The sequence below is a fragment of the Leuciscus leuciscus genome (genome assembly GCF_965113295.1).
Source record: "Leuciscus leuciscus genome assembly, chromosome: 2".
Lineage (NCBI taxonomy): Eukaryota > Metazoa > Chordata > Actinopteri > Cypriniformes > Leuciscidae > Leuciscus > Leuciscus leuciscus.
Window position 1 is genome coordinate 30,290,302 of NC_138726.1, and position 22,002 is coordinate 30,312,303.

Sequence of the window (22,002 nt, forward strand, 5' to 3'; positions counted from 1 at the left end):
AGTAATCCTGTAATGACCACTGTCTTTTTCAATGTTAGCTGTAAGCAAGTGCGGGGTACAACCTAAGACTTTTTGAATTTCTTTGAACATATGGGCTTCAGTCTTTTTTTTCCACATGAATTAATTTCACATGTGTCTAGAGACTCTAGTAAAACTATGCGGTCTTGTTTCATTAATACATTGTATACTACTTTTCCTTATTTACCCAGAAATAATGGAAGTGAAATGTGACAACGTGCCCCATAGGTGAGGCATGTTGTAACAACCTCATGACAGCTTAAAATGCCACCGTATCTAATAAAAATATAAATACAATTGTTAACTTTCTCATATTAAATACTTTTTTAAGTAATTAAAACAAAACTAATTTGGGAGTTTGACAATGAATACACTGCAAAACACAGCTATACAGCATAGTTCAAACGATATAGGCAAACAGAACGAAGACTTGCATTCTGACAATCAGAAAAACAGCTGAAAACACCACATCCCTCCCCTCCCTCCACACAGCCCTCACAACAGGAGACAAATCGATAAACCAGAATACTTTACATTTCTTAAAATAATCATTTCTGAACATTGAACATGGACTAAGTCTTTATTCCAGACATCCCACCTTTCCTGAAAGTTCCAGGAGTCTCCTACTCTACCGCCACATAGAAATTAGTTTTTGCAGAGTCTTATTCACCTGTTTGGTATCGCAATAGAATTCATAAAAGTTCATAAAATGTGAATTACATTGCTAATGTCATAACAGCACAGATCTAATAGTGGGGCACATTGTAACGCAGTGTTACGCACAGGATTTAAACCTGGCTAGTGTCTTCTGGGGGTTAGCTAAGCATTAAATAAATATCTAATGGCGCTTTTCCACTGCATGGTACGGCTCGGTACGGTTCGACTCGGCGCGGAACGGTTCGGCTCGCTTCGCTTTTCCAATGCGTGGTACGACTCGGCTCGGTACGACACGGTTCGGTTCGCTTTAGCTCGGTTGCTTTTCCACTGCAGTTAGTACCGCTTCAAAGTGGGTGGGACTGATCGTTATAGTTGCCGTCTCTACTGCCATTGCATCATCATATTAAATGCGAATTTTTCATTCCGGGTTTCCCCATCCGCTTCTCGGCAACCAACGAGAGGAGCGTCTGCACCTCGTCCACTGACCACGATTCAGCCATTTCTTTTTTTGAAGTTTATACTCTCTTTTTTGAAGCAAATACTTTAAAAACAGGTGCTAATGCGTTGGCTGTTGTTTACTGGCTATTTAAATCTAGCGGGTTTAGTGTCTCGTGTCGTAAATACAATGACGCTGGTAGTGATGATTCTGTCTGACCAATCAGTGATCTGCAGTGTTTTCACGTCACATTTTAGTATCGGTACGGTACGCTTGGAACCTCAACAGAGGTGGTACCATTTAAAGTGAGCCGTACCATACCGTACCATGCAGTGGAAATGCGCCATAAGTGAGCCGTACCGAACCGAGCCGTACCGTACCATGCAGTGGAAAAGCGCCAAAGCGTGCCGTACCGAACCGAGCCGTACCGTACCATGCAGTGGAAAAGCGCCATATGCTGCAAAATAACAGAATGGACATTACAATAATACCAGATATGTCTCATTTTAAATAAACACTAAAATCTTAGATAAATGATTCAGTAAGATATTCACAATGGTTAAATGTTCAGCAATGCCTTCCAAATAATTTTTTTTTTTTTTTTTTTGGCACAGTATTTTTTTCTGTTTAGTTATAATTGCACAAGAAACTACACTAAGTTTTGTGATGCTAGCATGTGTGGAAACATACATAACATTACAACTAGCCCACTCTTCCCTATAGGCTTAATAGCATAGCCTACTAGAACCATCAACAATTGGAACACAGTGGTGAACAGAATGCCTGTAAAATTCAATATCAAATAGTTCCAATTTAAGTTAGTTTTAAGGAATAAATGTTAAAACGGCTTGCCATAGCGACACATTAATCTACTGTGTCGTCTCGCATTTGATGAATCTCATATTGCGATCTTCATTTGCATAAAAGAAGACAATAACTCAAAGCTTGACTTTATGATTACGACTGTTTTGAGCTTTTGTTTCTCTGACATCAGCTGTAAAGACTTTACTTTAAAGCGTTTTTCCAAGCAGGATTGTAGTTTGGGGGCGGAGACTCGCAGCAACATTACATTCTGCATCCAGAAACTGTGAAATATGGACACTGCCATGAGAACAGTCGTGATCATTCGAGCTCGTTCAGCTCTATTCATTGCAGGATCCGGGCACAGCACAGAGGCAGGAATGGGATTGGAGATTGCGGAGAGGTGGATGTAGTGTTTGGGCTCTAGATCTAGGTCATACACACGGCTGGAGTTTACGGTGACCGTTTTGTAACGAGGGTTGTTCTTTGTTGAGACATTGTTTTCTGCCTGGCAGTTTTCAGAGGACCAGCGGAACACTGTTTCAGACCGAAATCTGCTCTTGTATCTGGGCGGGACGTGGAGATAAAAGAGTTCAGCATGAGGAATAACGAGGAGGCAGAGGGCTTTGATGGCGAGGCCTCCAACACCTCGATGATTTCAGGAGCCAATAGTCCGTATCAGCCGACCACCGAGCCCGTGCACTCCAGAAACGTGTTCATGGCCATCAGGTGTGACCTGGACTATCTCAAATCACATTTCGGTATTTTAAAAGTTATCGAAGTGGTAAGTTCGAATAGTCACGGGGTTTCTCTTTTCCATGAAAAACTTATGAGCCTAGAAAGGTTTGCATTACTGTACTTCAGCAAGGTGTATTGCAACTGAGTCAGTCAGTAGCCTATAGTGACTTCCCGTGAGCAATATGACTTCAACAGAGCCATTGATCTTTCTTTCTTTCTTTCTTTCTTTCTTTCTTTCTTTCTTTCTTTCTTTCTTTCTTTCTTTCTTTCTTTCTTTCAGGTAGCATTTTTTTTCTTTCATATAGCGTCCCCCCCCCCATATTTGATTTAATATCCTCCCTGATTACATTCTTTCATGTTAGACTTTATTAGTGTAAGAAAGACAAATTTCCCATCTTTTGGATTTTATCCAAGGAAAAATATTTAAGGCAAAACAGATGTCTCCATCATCCAAACAACAGTGTCATATATATATATATATATATATATATATATATATATATATATAAATCCTTTTTCTTCTCTCCACATATTTCATTTAGATATTTACTCCTCATAACATTCTTCTCATATTGGATTAGTGTGAGAAGGGCAGATTTCCTCTTTTTGGGATCTAAAATAAAAATATTTCCTGTTGGATACATGCCGGCAGGCATCACAATCTCTGGAATGCATCGCTGACGGAGGGGAATGATGCCTGGAGTCTGAATGAATTAACTTTCAGATTGCACTATAGGTCCACTTGATTTTCAAAACACCCAAAAATCTATAGAGTCATAGTGGTCAGACAAAACAGAAACTCGCATAAGAGCTTTCTGCCTGTGAACTTATGCCAGATGTCGAAAAAGACGTAAGGAGAGAGAGAGAGAGAGAGAAAAAAAAAAATACTCTGTTGTTCTGCTGGCTCAGCAAAAGCAAAGCATCTTCTGGCCCTCATGGTGATGCACAGTTAAGAAACTGCATGCAGGGAGGAAAACAGAGTGAAACTAAGGAAGTCACAAAAGCTTGTGTACTCTGCCAAAGGAAACAACCTGTGTGCCAAGTACAGAAGATAGTACTGTCTGCTTAAAGTTTGCTTAATGAATCAGGTTTTCTGCTTTTATGTGTGTCTCAAGGCTCAAATGACTCCACAGACAGATTTTTATCGGATTAAGTGATAATACTTGGAAGCACACATACTGTCTGACATAGTGGGCATGTGGAGTACATGCAAAACTTTTATCTTCATAAACATAATGAGTGGCTTTCTATCTATGCTGTTTTATGTGAACGAAGAAGCCTGTGGTCATTTGCCTGTGGAGTCAAATTACAGGCAGGCACGGGTTGTATAGTAAAGCTATGGTTATTGCTGACTTAAAAGCTTCTTCAACCTGTTTTGACTCTTATGATAATAAAGACTGCAACTGATCAGAGATTAGGGGAAGTCTACCATGGGGATGGAAGGAAAAGTTGAAGAACAAGCCTCTAGTAGTTTGTTTAACAAACATCCTGAACTTTTTTTTTTTTTTATGCTCAGTGAAGGTCAAACGCCTCGTCAATGAGTTGTTTCTTTGCTCAGGTAAACAATATGGTATGGGACGTTTTGTACTGCAGTAATGAACAGCTTAGTAAGAGGGAATTAATTCAAATAAAAGACTAAACTAAAAGCTAAGCAGGATATGATTCAGAAAGTTCCCACATAACTTTTAAATTCCAACATTCCATTGATATCCCTTGGGGTGTTTTGAGACGCGACCATAATATCTCAGACTTGTTTGAATATGTGATCAATTATTCCTCAAAACAGAGATTTAATACATTACCCACTGCATATGGGAGAGGCTGTATCGAGCTCCGCTTTAGACTTTAGTTTTATTGTGTTCTTGCTTTTGTCACATTACTATGTTTTTGTGTGTGGCGACTCCTCTGGGCCTGGGATATATCCTCATTCTGTCCTGCTAACAATCTGAGTGCTATTTGGATTGTTTGGAATTTTTGGGGGGTTAAAAGGAGCAGATTGAGCTGTAGCACAGGGTTTTTCACATGGCTGCATGTTTCCTGCTGCTGGCTTGCCAAGAATATTCAACCATGGCTGTTTCTCCATGTAGTGGCCAATGATTTACCTAAGGCTCCCGTGGGATAAGGATAAGGAGGAGACTATTTGACTGTTTAATCTTTGTGAAATGTTTTGTCCATCTGCAGATTTGGTTTTCTTGGCTAATATCAGTGAATCATCCATTCCATTCACAGAAGAACAAAAATAATCATTGGACTTTTGCATTCAAATATAATCGGTTGGGCTTCTACAAAAATATAATCCTTAGTGGGTGTTTTTTAGGGGTTTACATAACGTGTTTTTGCAAATCTAGAGAGAAAAGATGTGGGGTGCAAGCTGTCTAATAGCTATACAGTAAAGCAAAATCATACTAATTAAAGCACTGCTGTTAAAAATATATATTTTTAATTAAAGTAAATAACTATACAATAAAATAAGCATAATATTGGTCAATAAGGTATTTTAAATTTAAGGCTTTTGAAAGGCTCTAATGCTTACCAAGGCTGCATTTATTTGATCAATAATACAGTAAAACATTATTATTTATTACATTATTATTATTGTATTATTATTTCTTTACTGTCACACCCTTAATAAATAAAAGTATTTAATTTGTAATTTTTTTTTTTTTTTTTTTTAACTGGCCCCAAACTTTTGAATATTTTATATTTTGTATATAAGAAAAATTCTAGGTAAACTAGTTGACCTCACTAATCAGTTAGTCAGTTGCTCATCCCTAAATTTACTATTTTAAATGTCCTTTGGTAGAGATACTCTCCAACCTTTTGTTTTTATATGGATTCCTTTTAGTTTGACCAGGAAGGACCCTGTCAATTTAGACTGAAGTTTTGAAACTATTGACCTTTCCATTGTCTGTGCGAGTTCTGAGAATGAAGCCACACCATTTGAATAAACCGCCAAGACTAGTCTTCAGTTAGACATCAAATTTTATTTTTAGACAATTAAAGTTTTTCATAAAAACGTAGATTGGCCTAATTTGATACCAAAAAAGTAAGACTGAATGCCCCTTGTTGAACTGCTATGGGCCATACTAGATCTGTAGACGCTGTCTTAACATATTGGCTATGTTTATGCAACTTGCCCTTGGCAGGTGTTTTCACCTTATGTCATCCTGACATGAGTAAAATTATAGATGTTTTGGAGCTGTCAAGTTGCATCATAAATGTGTCATTTTACCTTAAAGGATAGAGTTTTTCCATTTTGATAAGGAACAGTTAAATAATAATGAAAGAGCTCTCTGTAATGTAGCGAGTTGATGGACTCACCAGATGCTTTTTGCCTGTGTACTTCTCCACTCGATCTTGTGAAACTTACGCAATGTGGAGAGTTTGCTTTTCTGCGAGCATCTCCAAGGTTAAGAAGCTTTGGAATAGTGGTTTAAATTTTGTGCAAGGAGCAATTCCCTTTAGGCGAGGAAAAGACTATTGGGTGGGTGCTGGAAGGCTCATTTCCAGCAAGTGGTTTAAATTTTGTGTAAGGAGCAATTCCCTTTAGGCGAGGAAAAGACTGTTGGGTGGGAGCTGGAAGGCTCATTTCCGTTTAAGGAGGAGCTCTTGGAACACAATGCAAGCTGTCAGACCAACCCTCCCACCATTCATTTTCTGGGCACAACAGATGGCGCGTGTACAAACTGGGGATTTGACTCCATGTGGTCATTGCTACAAGGAACTTGCTGATTGCCTAAAGTAGGGGGTCTCTGAAGGACAGCAGAAGGAGGAGGGTGGGGAGTGACATATAAACATTACTTTCTGTGCGCCTGACACCTGCTGAATTGTAGGAGACAGTCTGTGCTGCGTTTATCAAGATCAATGACCTCATCTCCAAATACACATCTTTTTGATGGTGTGTGATGCTGGCTCTGCTGGCACTGTGACAGGAACGATGATATGAACAGTCATTTATCTTTTGTACACACTTCCCAAATGTGATCAGTGCAAAAAAGCCGGATGAGATGAAGAAGGCTTTGTGTAAGTAGGGGAAGTGGTCAGTAACTGTTGACACTTTGTGATAACAGTCAGCCTTCCTATGAAATTCTGTAGAATATTTAATTACATATCATTTTTAGAAGAAATCTACTACTGGTGGCTATTTTAACTGAGTGCATCATGATGTAGCAAATTAGATGTGTTGCCAACTTGGGGGTCTTAAAGTTATAGTTTACCCAAAAATTATTCTCTTTCTTCTGCGGATATTTTGAGAAATGTCTTTTTTTTCTCTCTCCATACAATGGATGTCGATGGTCACCAAACCTGTTTGGTTACCAACTTGATTCTAATTGGGTTGCACAGAAGAAAGTAAGTTATGAAGGTTTAGAATGACATAATGGTGTGCAAATGATGACAGAATTTTTATTTTTAGGTAAAATGTCCCTTTAACAAGGCACCTAATTTAATTTAATGTTGGTTGCTTTGAATAAACGTTTCAGTCAGAATAAACCAACCAATTGGAAGGGGAGAGAACTTGGAAGAGAATACAAATCGTAATTTGATAGTGTTTTCATGCCTTCACAAGCTGCTTTTGACTCAGAAGTTAAAATAAAACAATTCATAGCAATCACATTAACACATCATATTTTATTTTAAATATTTATTTATATAATTATTTAAGCCAATGTTAAAGCTGTAAGAAATTACTTGTCTTCTCAAAACTATGCTAATTCAGTGTATTTAGCATTTGTGCTCATAGATACTAGAACATTGCATATGTATAACATATGCGCTTTACCTTATTAAATGTTGTATTTTCTGTATTTGTTTGTGTAAAGAAAAGAGGAAACTCTTTTGCATTGTAGATCAGGTGACTGATCTGTTCAGGTCTCATACTGTAATTGCTGTCATGCTGGCTGATGCTTGACTCGATTTGCATTTCAAATGCACAGCATGAGCTTTGGAGAAAGAATACAGAATTTTTGTTGAGTCTTATTTTCTTTATTGATTGACAAGTTGATTGAGAGTCCCTGAGCATCAATATTTTAGTCCACACATTTAAAAACGTTTTGGTCCCACTCAAATGGGGCCCTTAGCCCTTTGCAGTTTTCCAAAGAGTCCACACAAGTTGGCAGTTAGAGTTAGAATTTTATGAAAATTGAAAACTGTCATGTTCACACTGCCCCGACAGACACCGACAAACGCTGATTGAATATGTTCAGTCAGGTGAAAACAAACCCCGACCAATGACAACAGACGGCAATAGGGGTAACACACTGATCCGACAAAACCCAACAAACGTGCGGTGTGAATTGACTTTAATGCATAAACTGTTGAATAGTAGACCCAGCCATCAAGTTCATTCGAGTTGGATCCAATTGGATACCCATGGTCCAGTGGATGATTTTGCTTTTATTTCTCAGCATCAGGAGAGGCTAAATGTGTCTGCTGATCCAGTTCTTTATTCATCACAGAAATCATTCTTTTCATAGGGAGTTTTCCACATTGTACTTCCATATCTAGATGTGTGCATCTTCTGCCGTATGACAGCATCCGGTCCGGGCCAGCTGGAAATAGCCCCCGTCTGGATGTTGGAATGTTTTGTGGCAGTGGTTCTGTCTCCCCTGTTGGAGCGAGCCAACCTGTAATCTGTCTGAGGTTTTATGCTGGAGAGTCAAGGCTGCATAACACCTAAATAGCATTTTAACCTCAGAATTCTTCCCGTGCTGTGGTCTACTGACAAATGCGGCAGGAAAACATTGGTGAACCCTCTGCGACTTCACTAGGGTTCAACACACTCTACAAGGCCCTGTTATGACCATGTGGAAAACGCATTACAAAGTAAGCGCTGAATGTAGATGAGTCATTTATTCCTTGAAAAAAGCCTTTCGAGAAAAATACTTTCTTGTGGTTCTTCACTGCTCTTCACAAAGGACTACATTGTATTATATTGTGGTCTTAAATCAGAGATCTGTAACAGTATAGTTGTATCGTTTAAGTCAACATCAGATGCTGGCTTTGATTTGATCGATAAAATGAAGGAGGTTATTTACTGCTGGGATAAATGCTTGCTGTGTTGTTTTAAAATAATTGGTTTTCTCCTCTCTGTTGCAGGTCCTGGCTCTCATCTCTTTCATCTTTATTGAGACCGTAATGATGTGCTCGCCTTGTGCCGGCGTCTACCTCTTTGAGTTTGTCAGCTGCAGTGCTTTCGTTGTCACAGGCGTCTTGCTCCTCATCTTCAGCCTGAACCTGCACACCAAAGTGCCGCATGTCAACTGGAGTCTAACAGTATGTCTTATTACCTCAATGATTTGATTTCCACACAAAATTTCAAAATCCTTCACAACATTAGACTTTTAAAGGAATAGTTCATCCTAAAAATGAAAATTCTGTAATCATTTATTCACCCTCATTTTGTTCCAAAACTGATTTTGCATAGCCTAGCTTAGCATTATTAAATTGTATTTTTTTATTTTTTATCATTTTAAGTCGCTATTTAAATGTGTTTTCTTTGTATAAAGAGTGTCCAATCCTGCTCCTAGAGGGCCAAATGTCCTACAGATATTAGCTTCAACCAGCTCCAACACACTTGCCAGGAAGTTTCTAGTGAAGGGGTGTCCAATCCTGCTCCTGGAGGTCCACTGTCCTGCATAGTTTAACTCCAACCAAACTCCAATTAAACACACCTGAACCAGCTAATCAAAGTCTTAGGGGTCATTTAAACGACACCGTTTTCAACTAAAAACTGAAAACTTGTATGCGGTTTGGTCTTTCGTTTACACGACAATGGCGTTTTGGTGGCCAGCTTTTAAAATCGGGTTTCAAAGGGCAAGTTTTCCATGCATAACACAGCGTTTTTAGTCGTTTTCACGGATCCTTGTGAACAGGGATTGTTTTCACAACGTTGTCGTCTGTTTGTGAAACAAGCAAAGGAAAGACTTTTCAGTTTTTAGTACATCGTTGTCGTGAAAACATACCCTTAGTAGGCATACTATAAACTTCCAGGCAGGTGTGTTGAAGTTAAACTTTGCAGGACAGTGGCCCTACAGGAGCAGGATTGGACACCCCTGCAATGCATAATATTTTAGACATTTAGCAGATGCTTTTGTCCAAAGCGACTTACAAATTAGGACTAAATTTTAGATAATAATAGATAATGAGAAATCATTTGATATTTGTGGCATAAATTAAACAGGTTTTCTGTTGCCATGACATACTAGAAAAAAGCTGCTCTGTTGTGTGCTGTTGAGGAGGAGGCCATACACACGGGGTTCGTATTGCTCAGAATAGGAGCTTGTGTGCTCACAGCTCTCATTAAACCCGCTTCTAGCAAACATGAATTGCTGCTCGTGGGAGATGAATTTACTGATTCACTGAAAGATTAATAAGGCATGGTTCCCTTTGTCCCCCTGCCTATACACACACACTCACACACATAGCTCAGCATAATTGGACCTCAGTGCTGTGGATCTATTACAGAGCTTATGATGGAAAAGACTGTAGAGTTTTATTTCCAGAGCTGTGCATGTACCAAGAAAAGTAACAGCAACTCACATCCAACCATAACTATCTCATTGCATTATGGTATACGCAAGAATATGTGCTTAACCTCACACAGACAAGAATAAAGTACCTCTATACCTCTACCAATTTAAGTTCAAATTTCTGTTTTCTTTAATATTTAATTTGCCCACCCAGACGGAAAGTAGATGGAGAAAGTTGAACCCTTGTTTGCAAACTGCTTTTAACATAGCGATTTTGCTTCTCTCAAGTTAATAAGCATCATCTGCAATATTGCCCCACTGTTTAAATCCCCCAATTAGAGTTTTAACCTCTTAAATGGATCTATTTTAGTGATCTCCATTGCGATATTCTGCTCAAATTATGAAATGTAATAAAGCTAAACATGAATCTTGACTATATTGTTTGCGATTATGGTTGCTGAATAGATGCATTTACACAAACTTTGTACTACAATGCAGTCTTTTTGCTGTTTTAATAGAAAAAATGCACATATTTAGGAATTATTTAGAATTCATATTATTAATTAAATTGTTTTAAGTTTTGTCAGAAGCTTCTTATGGTTTTACCAGTTTTCATAATGTAGGGAGTGTGTTAATGTATATGATAATTATGATAAATCAGGAAACTAGATGAGGTAAAATAAACTGTTGTGAGTATGAATAATGAGCTGATGTTCTCTTAATGTTCTTCTCGTGTTTACTCAACTGAGAACAATCATCATTAATAATAGCAATTATAATTTTTGAGCAAAATAATCATGATTATCAGTTTAACCATTTACTGTGGAGCCCTAATTTAACCAAGTATACATGGATATATAAAAAAGCTTAGAGCATTACATTTAGATTTAGGACAAGACCTTTTCTCAGTCTTAATTCTTTGACATGTTGCTTGTTTTGGCACTTTTTTGTTTTATTTACAGTGGAGAAATAAGAGGAAATGGTGGGGGGTAATGCTGGAATGAGATCAGGAAATGTTGAGAGCCGGATTGTGTTGGTCATGGGGGACATATTAAACAGGGTTTTCAAGTTGTCCAGTCGATGCATGTGAGTGTGTACGCTCTTGCTTATTTTGAATACTGACGAGTTGGGGTTTTCTTGCTATTGCCATGGCTCATTGGAAGAACTGTGATCTTTATAACCATTTCAGCTGTGGTGGGGCTTTGGAGGTTTTGGACTGAGCATGATCCTGCCAGGCAAACCCCACGGGCCCAGGCCTCTCATTTGTTCTGGAATGGACGCACTTGGGACAGGGGTTTGTTCAGCAACAGCCTTGCTCTCCTGCCCTCCTTCATGTTTGTATCTCTGGCTTTCGTAACTTCACCACTGCTGTGCTTCAGGAACTTTCACATAACACAGCGCTAAAAGTAAATGGTACTTTTTGGTCCTGTAATTGTGGTCTCAGAAGAGTTTTGTTTTTTTCTTTTTTCATTTTGAGATAAAATCCTTCCAAACCCAGCAGCAATTAAACTTCTCTCTATAAAGAGCAGAACTGTGGTGGACGTTTTAGGTCTTAAAATCGTTTTGTGCTAAATCTGTTATGTCGACTAACGTTGATTTAGTTTAGATGGCAGCAGATTGGAGTGTACACACAAAGCTAGCTAGTTGTTTCTTGTGGCACTTGGTTCCAGAGGGGCGGTTGTGTGGGACGGTCCGTCTATTGTACGGCACCCCCTACTCCCGCTGAGTGCTTTGATGGTGTGATTCAGTGCCAGGCTCAAAGGGGGCTGGCATGGTGACTGACATTATTGAAAGTGATAGGTCAGTAGAATGAGCGCATTCAGCTCGCGGTGGTACGCTGGCACAATTGTACCAATTCACAAACCTTCTCTAACCGCACACATACATACACAGAAAAGCACAGCCAGTATTCACTAAACACAACTAGAAATAGATGGTGCATTTTAACAGGAGAGGAGGAGAGATTTGACTTTGTGAGGTGACAGGATAATGATTGGTTTTACATTGTGTGCTTTAATGGAATGGCCTCTTTGAGACTTGAGACGCATTGCAGTAAACCTATGATTATGTGTCATTACTGAACATGAGCTACAGGCCGACTGAGAGAGGGAAAAGATGCATTAAAGATGTGTAATTTGGAAATCGGACTCATTAAGACTTGTAAAACATCATACATTATTATTCAACTAACTATGGCTGCACTCGAAAGCTGAAAAATGATGCCTCCGCAGGCAGCGTATGGGAGGTACGGAGGCAACATGGCACGTCTGAAATAATCCCATGATCGTCTTCATCTGATCGTTTTTAGAAGGCAGCATTGATGTATCCTTCACTGCCTATGATATCACACTATCTGGTGCGTTAGATTCAGTAACAGTTCGGCGGTTGTTGGTCAGCCTGTGTGTAAATGTACGTTTTTGACCAACTTTTTCCTCTTTCAATGTTTTTTATTTTTTATTTATTGTAATAATTACATATTTGCTTAGTTATCACCAAAGCTCTCTCTATTTTGTTGTAGATCATTAAACCATTATGCTGCCTCGGAAGTCTCTCCGAAATCAGTTTTGAGTGGTACCTTTGGGTGCAAACGCTGCCTGCAAATTCATTGCCTGAAAGGGCAGCCGTGCAGGCTTTCGGACGCAGCTGTAGATGTAGATGTAATATTATTTCTTTCTTATATTGTCTCCTATTCTTGTATTATCAGGATGATGTCCCATCTACAACTGCCTTTTATAGTGGTGGAAACTACCTGTATAGGGAGGATCCAGATCAAGGACAATGGTTAATATCGCATCATGCTGTCTTTCCACACACAGAGCATCAGAGGCCCTGTTTACACCTGGTATCAAGTTGCGTTTTTGGTCGATCGGATCACAAGTAGACGAGGCAGACACATACCCGTTTACACCTGGTCTCTTTTGTCCACTTTCAATCACTTCTGTCCTGATTTTCTCAAGGGGAGGGTCTATGTTTGTGCTTTATAGCTTAACTAAATAAGCTTGCGCAGTTTACATAATGAAGGCACCCGGAGATGGCGGAAAAACAGACCACGCCGAACTCTGTGCGTGCGTGTTAGAAATCAGGAATGGAATGGTGAGAGAACATTGTGCTTGGTACATTTTTTGTTTTCAAACCAAACTTGAAACTCCAGCCAACAAAGTTTGAATCCCGTCTGGCTTGCACGCTTCCCATAATGTTTACGCATTAGGCGGTCTTTTGTGGCTGTTCGAACACATTCGACTACATGAGCATTTTCGACTACCCCTGGAAGTGGTTGAAAGTGGACAAGCTCAAAATGTTTTAGACCCCGTTTACACCTGTTTTTAGCGTCGTCCACTTGTGATCCGATCGACCAAAACGCATCTTAATACCAGGTGTAAACAGGGCCAGAGAGGCCCAGCACACCAAAGGAAGGTCCAGGAAAAGCTTTTAGCAGCTTCATTTAAAGCTTAAATCTCACCACCGAGGCAGATGAAGAGATATGAATGAAACTTCAGGATTCAGGTTATATTGCCCTGCAAAGTTGGAATGGATTTTATTTTTTTTTACATTTCCAAGATCTATGGGCCTTCTGTTGCCTAAAGCAGTGTGTAACTCAGTATTAACGCACCACTGAGAATATTTGGCACAGGCCATATACGGCGCAGAAGCTCAGCTAAGACCCCGCCTAATTCTCTGTTTCTTGCACACATATGCATGCATGTTTTTACATTGATTCTCTGCTTGAATATGGCTCTTGTGCATCAATAACTTTTTTGGCAACAGTTTGCTGAATGCTCTGTCCCCCATTAACACACTCTAATGGGTATAGAAAATGTGAAGTCTTTTTTTGAGGGTGATATGCTGTCCAAGTGTACACTACTCTTTAAAAGTTTGGGGTTGGTTAGATTTTTTAAATGTTTCTGAAACAAGTCTTAATGCTCACTGAGGCTGTATTTATTTTATATAAAAAATATAATATTGTCAAATATTATTACTATTTAAAACTACTTTATTCTATTTTAATATATTTTAATGCAAAATTGCTAATATAATTATCCCTGTGATGGCAAAGCTGAATTTTCAGCATCATTACTCCAGTCTTCAGTGTCACATCATCCTTCAGAAATCGATCTAATATGCTGATTTGATGTTCATTAAATATTTCTTAAACCATTGTACTGCTTAATATTTTTGTGGAAACTGATACTTTTTTCAGGATTCTTTGATGAATTGAAATAGAAAACTTTTGTAACATGATAAAGGCATTTACTATAAATTTTGATCAATTCAATGCACCCTCGCTCAAAAGTATTTATTTCTTCTGAAAAATTCCTTTGTTAAGAACTTGGAGGGCCGCAGTGACTGTTAAATACATCAGAGATGTGAACCCAGTGTGAACACTACATGTCCCAGTTTTAGACCCCTCCTGAGGCCAGTTTGCTTCCTCTACATGCAGTCCGCCAATACACACACACACATACACACTCCTGAGAGTGCATTTCAAGGGCACTTATGACTGCTTTTGTTTGTGTACAATTTCATATTACCTGCATTAACTTAAACGTTACATGTAAACCTCCATGACTATATTTATGATACTATTGTGCTGTATGTTCATCATTAAGTAATTCTGTGGACTTAGTACTTTAGTTTAACCTCAGGCATATGCTTTGTGTTCTTACACTTAGAATATTTTAAACACGTCAGCAGTTTTTCACATTATGTGTGTTTCAGAGTTTGGTTTGGCTTGCATTTGATCCATCTGTTGAAGTATGTGTGAAGGCAAAGGCTGGCTTGGCATGTGTTTGAACGACTGAGACCGTATCCTGGTTTTGGCATATTGTTAGTGTGCTATATTGCGTGTGAGATGGCCATGGTTTCGCTTGAGTGTGTGTGGATGATAGAAAATCATGTGAGACTCCCATCATGCATTTTGTCACATGGGTGGTCATGCCTAAGTCACGCTGGAGTGCTTATTGGCTGCACACAGACAAACCACCCAGCTCCTCTCAAAGTATATTTATGCAGATTTTAAGAATAAAGCGAGAGAAACGTAGACTTTAATGTTCTGTAGTGTGTGAAATCTGGACGTTACCTTATTGCTTCAAGGTTCAACTTTTTTTTCCTTCCTGCTAGCCCAGTCAAATCAGTAGTTTATATATTTACTTTCAATAAACGTACATGGTCACACTTTATAATAGGTGTCTTTAACTACTGTGTAGTTTGATCTAAGTACAATGTACTTATTGTGTTGATCTTGTATTGCACAATATTTTTGCTGCTATTGAGGTGGGATATGGGTAATGTTAGGACAGGTTAAGTGTTATGGTTTAAGGGTGGGTTAAAGGTTAAAAGGGAAGGGAGGGCTCAAAAGTGTAATTATAGGTGTAATTACAGAAATTAATGACAGATGTAATTACATTCAGATAATTATATAAATACAATATAAAAACATGTACATAATAAGTGCATTGCATCAAATGATTACTTTAAATGTAAGTACGTAGTTAAAGACACCTAAAGTGGGATGTTACATATAATCAATTGTATATTAAATATAATATATTAATATAATAATTTTTAACAAAATGCTAAGATTTATGTTTACATTTTTATATTTTTTATATTATATGAGTAAATGTGGATAGGAGCAGGCTTCACTCAGTGTGTATAATGATCAACTTTAAGAGTGCTGGCCTAGATAATTATAATACATAAAGTGGGAGAGAGGCCGCACTATGCTTAAATATATTTTTATATATATTTAAGCATAGTGCGACCTCTCTCCCACTTTATGTATTGTATATTATATGAAACATTTATATTTTCAACTCATTCTTAATGATGCATCAAAGATTATCATAAATCATTTGTGCAATTTTTAACTTATCTTAGCAAAAGTTTAATTCACAACAACAGTGTTCATTACATAACAGACAACCACATGTTTAATTTTCCTAAGGCATAAAAACATGCACAAGGTCAACAAATGTAGTGAACGCAGCACAGTTAAAACTTTCTTTCACATTGAGTGGTTGAACCCTAGTCAGTGATAGCATCCCCTTCCTCATCCAGCAGATTCACTGGCCGCATGTACAACTGGAGAAGACAGTCTGTGTTCACTTGAAGACATCAAAGCCAGCGGTTCATGGTGCATCGGCCTGGGATGTGACATTTGAGGTGCCAGCCAGTGAGGTTCAGTTTGTGATGTGCTTTGAAGGGCTTGTTACATTTCACCCCCCACAGAGCCAAAGCTCAGAAAAAACCCCCACATCTATTCCAGACTCTGAACGCCCAGCAGACTCAATAGAGTAGGATTTCTCCTCTCCTGAAAACTTTGACTCTAATTTGTGAAAGTATTCAAACTAAACTGTGACGTTATCGTTGCAAAGTGGTGGGTAGATTAATTGAGGGAAAACTGTAATAGCAATAAACAACATGGGAAAGAGACTCGCATTCCTCTACCAATGCCCATTCGTCACTTCATAACTGCATGACTGTAAATGAATGACTTTATGGCCCAAATAAAAGGTACTCATGTGTGTTTGTGATATAACATAATTGTGCAGATAGCAAATAGGTTGCACACAGCTATATTTACACGAGTCTTTGCGTGTGGTATACCAGGGTTTTTTAGTTATCATGAAAATAACAGATTAGGCCTACTCTTGATAGAACTGGTTTCTGAATGATTGCCCTAAAGGTTTAGTTCACCCCAAAATGAAAATGCTGTCATTAATTGCTTGCCCTCATATCGTTCCAAACCCTTAAGACTTAATAGTTGGTTAATAGTCGGTGCCTTTGGCTCCCCCTGCCTGTCAAACTGCATCACTGCAGTCAGCATGACCACGCCTCACTGCCAGCTCTTCTCTGTTCACTCTTTGGTCATAAAAGGGTTTTCTGGAGTACCATATAACTCCAAACTTGTGAATGTGTAAATGTTGATATGACATTTTTTTAATTTATTTTTTATGAACTAACATGGCCACATCTGCAGATAAATATAGTTTTCCTTTTCTCTACACAAAGAATTTATTATTTGTAGGCTATGAGATGTCTCTTTTCTCCAGGATCACAGCAATGAAAGTTTATGTCTTATATTATTTGTCAATTTCGACACCTGTCCCACATTTAAATGTGGTTGTCATCCTAAAACATTGCAGTGTATACAGACAGTGTCCTAACAGATCAGAGATTATTTTGAATCTGAGAAGTGCGAATTTTAATGTTTGTTTTTCCAGTCTGTAGTATCAAATGATCCTTTAGAAATCAATCTAATATACTGATTTGAATTCTGTCACTCACATGAGACCACAGCAATATCAAACCACAATGATCCAATCAATTCCTACTGGACAAAAATCAATCAAGTCCCACCCTACAATTCTTTTCTTGTTCGAGAAGCTGTTTCACTTGGATATATTTATGACACAACAGGGAAGAAAAAGACTATTGCAACTTGCGTTTTTATTCACATTCTCTCTTTCTCTCTTGCAGGATCTAATCAACACTGCCACCAGCACCTTGTTCTTCTTTCTGGCTTCAGTGGTTTTGGCAGCCCTCAACCATCAATCTGGAGCAGAGATTGCAGCTGTGGTACCTATCAAGCTTACTCAGCTCTTTATTTCATGAATCCTGTCCCTGTGGTTGTGGTTGAATTCTAATGTTTAGTCATTTCTAAAGTATTTTAAGTGGACCCTAATCTGCCAGGGCTCTGCTGCCCTCATGTGGCTGAGATGGAGCACATAGTCGTTCCTGGAGAGAGTCCTGGACAAGCAGACAGCGGGACGTTTTGAGAAGTCATAGTCATGATCCATCTGAATGATTCATATTGTTTGCTTTGCTTCTTTGATTTTTAACACCGAAAACTTCTCTGCTTCCTCTTTTCCTGTTTCTCCATCCCACTTCACTTTTCACTCACAGTTTTGTTCTTCTCACATGTTGTTTCTATCTCAGAATTTAGATTGTGTCAAGTTTTGACTGCATCACTCACTAGATCCACAGAAGCACAGTTTGGACACATCACTTTTTCTTTATAAAATATTTGAGCTAATTTGATTATGTTTTTAGCTGTGAGTAAAAGTGAAGCACTCTCAGCTCTGTTTAAGTCAATTCCACAGAATTTATGGAAGCCTTTTTCCTGAGGTCAGAGAAAACAAAACAAAAAAAACATCAAGATAACTGAGATAAAGTTTAAAATAAGAAAAAAGAGTCGCATTGTGAGATATAAAGTCACAGTTACCTTTTTCTTTTCTTTTTTACTTTGAGGCAGAAAAATAATTCCATAAGAATTAAATTGATTTTTCTACAAAATCCCCCCAAAAAATCCATCACGGTTTGCACGTTACATTATCTTAGAATTGAAGCTGACAAACCAACAAAAGTTAGTTTGTGTGTTTTGGTCGAGGCTGCTGACCTCTTGTGTCTGTGAAGAGGTTTGTTGTGTCTGCTCAGTGAAGAGAAGAAGATGATTCCCAATATTGTGACAGGATCAGGTTATTTTACTCAGATCCTGACCTTTATGATTGTAGACACTTCATGAATGACCTGAGCTCAGCACAATATCCACCAACACCCTAGAAGTCAAAGGCTGGGGATTTGTGCTGAGTGTTTTATGATACAGATGTTCACAGCGGGAAACCACTTTAACACCCGGGGATTTTTCTGAACCACAGGGCACGGCAAATTCCTTCGGCTCTCACGGCCTGAGAGAGAGAGAGAGATAGAAAGAGAGACAGAATGTAGTATATTATGGTTTAAGTATAGATGTAATGTTATATTTACTGTGACATTCCAAAAATGCTTATTCTGTAATCATTTACTCACCCTCATGCCGTTCCAAATCTATTAGACTTTGCTTAATCTTTGAAACACAAATTAAGTTATTTTTTATTAAACTTAAGTGTTTTCTGTCCCTTAAACCAAAATTTAAAAGATCCAAAATGGTCATAAAGGCATCGTAAAATGTGAATGTGAATCTAGGGATTTATTCCAAGTCTGGTGAAGAGATACAATTGCTTTATATAATGATCAGATTTAATGTAGGCTTTCATTTACATCTAAACATCAATCGACACACAAACATAGGACACAACACATATGGTAAACACGGAAGGTCATACATTGTAAAAAAAAATTATATGATCAATAAGTAATGACAACATATATTTTTACATTGCTTTTACATCAAAATAAGTTAAGCAATTTTGAACTTTTTTTCATAAGTTATACAAGAATCAACAAATTTCAGTTTGTTGAAGAAGAAACCAACAAAGTCAAGCATCCAAGTTGATTGTACTTAATTTGAGTCAGCAACATTTTGTTACAGTGTGTGTGCATCACATGCATGTCATACGCTTGAACAAACATCACTGGTTCTAATGCATCAAGCACACTCGTTTGAGCTTCCGGTTACCAAATGCGATGTATGTGTTTCGTTTTATAACTTTTTGGGATCTTTTCAAAGTTTTTCAAAGAGCTTGGAACGACATGAACGAAACAGGAACAAAGGATGACAGAATTTTCATTTTTGGGTGAACTATCCCTTTAAAGCTCATAGTTTAAAGCTGAAATCTTCCACTTCCAGCGCGCTTACAGTTATTGTGTGTGTGTTTTCTCCAGGTTTTCGGGTTTCTGGTGATGGGAGTATATGGCGTGAACACGTATCTGGCAGTGCGGAGATGGCGTCTCGGGGACTCACGAGACGGACCCCTGCAGACCAGCGAGTACATCCGTGCGCGCACAGCCTCGCGGGGAGAGGTGGAGTCACGGCCTGAACTACAGTAAACCACACAGACGGACCAATAGAGTCTGAGGCAAGCAAAGCCCCGTCTGCATTCCTGTCACAGTGTGTTCTTCTGTGTATCCTCGTGACGGCGGGCAGTTAGGATGAGCGCTTACAAACAAACAGTTGTGTGAACAGTCTGAAGTGGAACAAACTTCTGGCATCTTCATTACCATCAAGCCTCAGGCCGTCGTCATTTGACTGTATACTTCAATCTTTCCACTAATTAAGGGCTTTACCTTACCGTGATCTGGATGAATATTGACAGAAACTCACTCCACTGTGCTCCTAAACTTCTCCCAGCAGGGAACCTGAACGGTTTTAATAATGCCTGCAATAAACCACTTGAACCCCCTTCTATTCAGCTCCACTCCCAGTCGGCTAATATGAAAGGATTGCAACTGTTTCTAAAATGTGTCTTATCAAAGATCAACTGATTTAAGTGATCTGAAGTGGAATGGGAATTTGTGAGAGGGTTTATGAACAAAAAAAACAGCCTTTTTCTCTCTGCTATTGTGTTCCTGTATCCAAACACATCTGAGAAAACTGCAGTTGGATTGGGCCGTTTTTCTGTAGAGACGAGGTTAGATGTTAGGAGCACCAGTATTTATTTTAATGTTAAATATTTGTATAATACCACAGCTTTGGTAGCTACATTGTACCAAATGTAGTATTTCACCTCGTGAATGTGACCCTGCGATAAAACTGACAACAACGGCTTTCAAATTGTGTGTGTGGGTGAAGGGGGGTGTGAGTTTAATGAAACTTTTTAGATACTTCCGATTTTTAGATACTAAATCTTGTGTGCATAATCTATTGTTTTTGTTCTTTGTGGTTGTTTCTGTACTCCACTGTGCACTCAACCCCTGTCCAGTTATCTGTATATATCGATTTAAGCAAGGGTAGAGTTTTTGAAGAAGGTGTATATATTATGTATCTGTGTGTATGATATGGCATTCATGAAGGGTTCCTGTTTGTATGAATTCTTATGACTGAAACTAACAGACTGTATGTGAAGGAACAAGTGTACTGCAGTACATATGAATGCATTTGCTAAACTGTGTATCTTTTTTCTGTGTGCCTTAATCGTAGAGGCTTGACTAGTCAAAACACTCAAACTCCTGGACACTAATGTTATGACAACATTAGCAGAATAACAGCTTAAGTGGATGTGAAATTTGATGAACGGATCCTTGGTATGAAGATCTGTTTTTCTAAAGTGCTTTATTGATCCTCTAATGAGTGTCATGGAACGACATTGTGGGGGGAATGAAATGTATGTTTTACCACAGATTTTAAGGTGTAGTGCACTTGTATGATTTTTTTCCCCCTAGAAAACGATCGTTCGTAGTATTCATTTATAGTCATACTTATGTCTTACTATCTGAAGTTCTTCAGTGAAGTCACATTTATGTTTTGGAATAAGACAATGTTGAAATGAAGTAATGTTGAGGTGTAGGCTCACATTATAGAGATAGAACAACTCTGTGGACTTGAACATGTTGAAAGACAATCACAAGAATGATTTACGTCTTAATGGACTCTGCATTAAAGTGCTAAAGTCCCATTTTTCCTATTTTGAAAGCAATACTGTCTGTGTGCTTATGCTTTAATAATGTGTAAAAGCTTTCACTGTGCTTTGACTATGCTAAACTTCATATTGGAAGATTTTGGCATCTAAATAACTCCTGATTTTGACCATATGGTTTGGACTGTATTTTCAACTCATAAATCATTGAAGTATTTCAAAAGGAACTATGTTGACATTTTGAGGGACTCAAATTTTGATAATGATTGTACTGTTTCTTGTTGACATTTCACGTATTCAAGAAAGCAATGTTTTAATCATGTAACAGTGCTATAAATTTGTATTTTTGTATTTATAGAGTTGTGCATAGACTTACAAAATGCTAATTGTTTGAAAATATTTGTGATGGCAATCTTTTCCTCAAATAAATGGATTTGGATGGACTGTTGATCTATAAATGGAAAAAAGCCTTACTATGGTACACTGCATTTATATGGAATCCACTGCATTTAAAGACCCCCTGTGGTGAAAATCAGGTTTTATGTTTTAGTTTAGTTTATATGTTATGTCTGTGGTGTTTTTAATATGT

The 22,002-nt window shown here is 38.2% G+C and overlaps 1 protein-coding gene across 2 annotated transcripts; it reads left to right on the forward strand.

Moving 5' to 3' along the window:
• Nucleotides 1-2,027: 2,027 nt before the first annotated feature.
• cmtm4 (CKLF-like MARVEL transmembrane domain containing 4) lies at nucleotides 2,028-21,856 on the forward strand. 2 transcript variants are annotated; one of them, XM_082162216.1, is made up of 4 exons: nucleotides 2,028-2,696; nucleotides 8,747-8,923; nucleotides 17,599-17,697; nucleotides 17,785-19,715. In XM_082162216.1, the coding sequence occupies exons 1-4, from the start codon at nucleotides 2,511-2,513 to the stop codon at nucleotides 17,848-17,850; spliced, it is 528 nt and encodes a 175-aa protein (XP_082018342.1). In that variant the 5' UTR covers nucleotides 2,028-2,510; the 3' UTR covers nucleotides 17,851-19,715. The 2 variants fall into 2 exon arrangements, with proteins under 2 accessions (XP_082018342.1, XP_082018341.1); XM_082162215.1 differs by lacking the exon at nucleotides 17,785-19,715 and adding an exon at nucleotides 19,723-21,856 and having other exon boundaries at nucleotides 2,039-2,696.
• The last annotated feature ends 146 nt before the right edge of the window (nucleotides 21,857-22,002 follow it).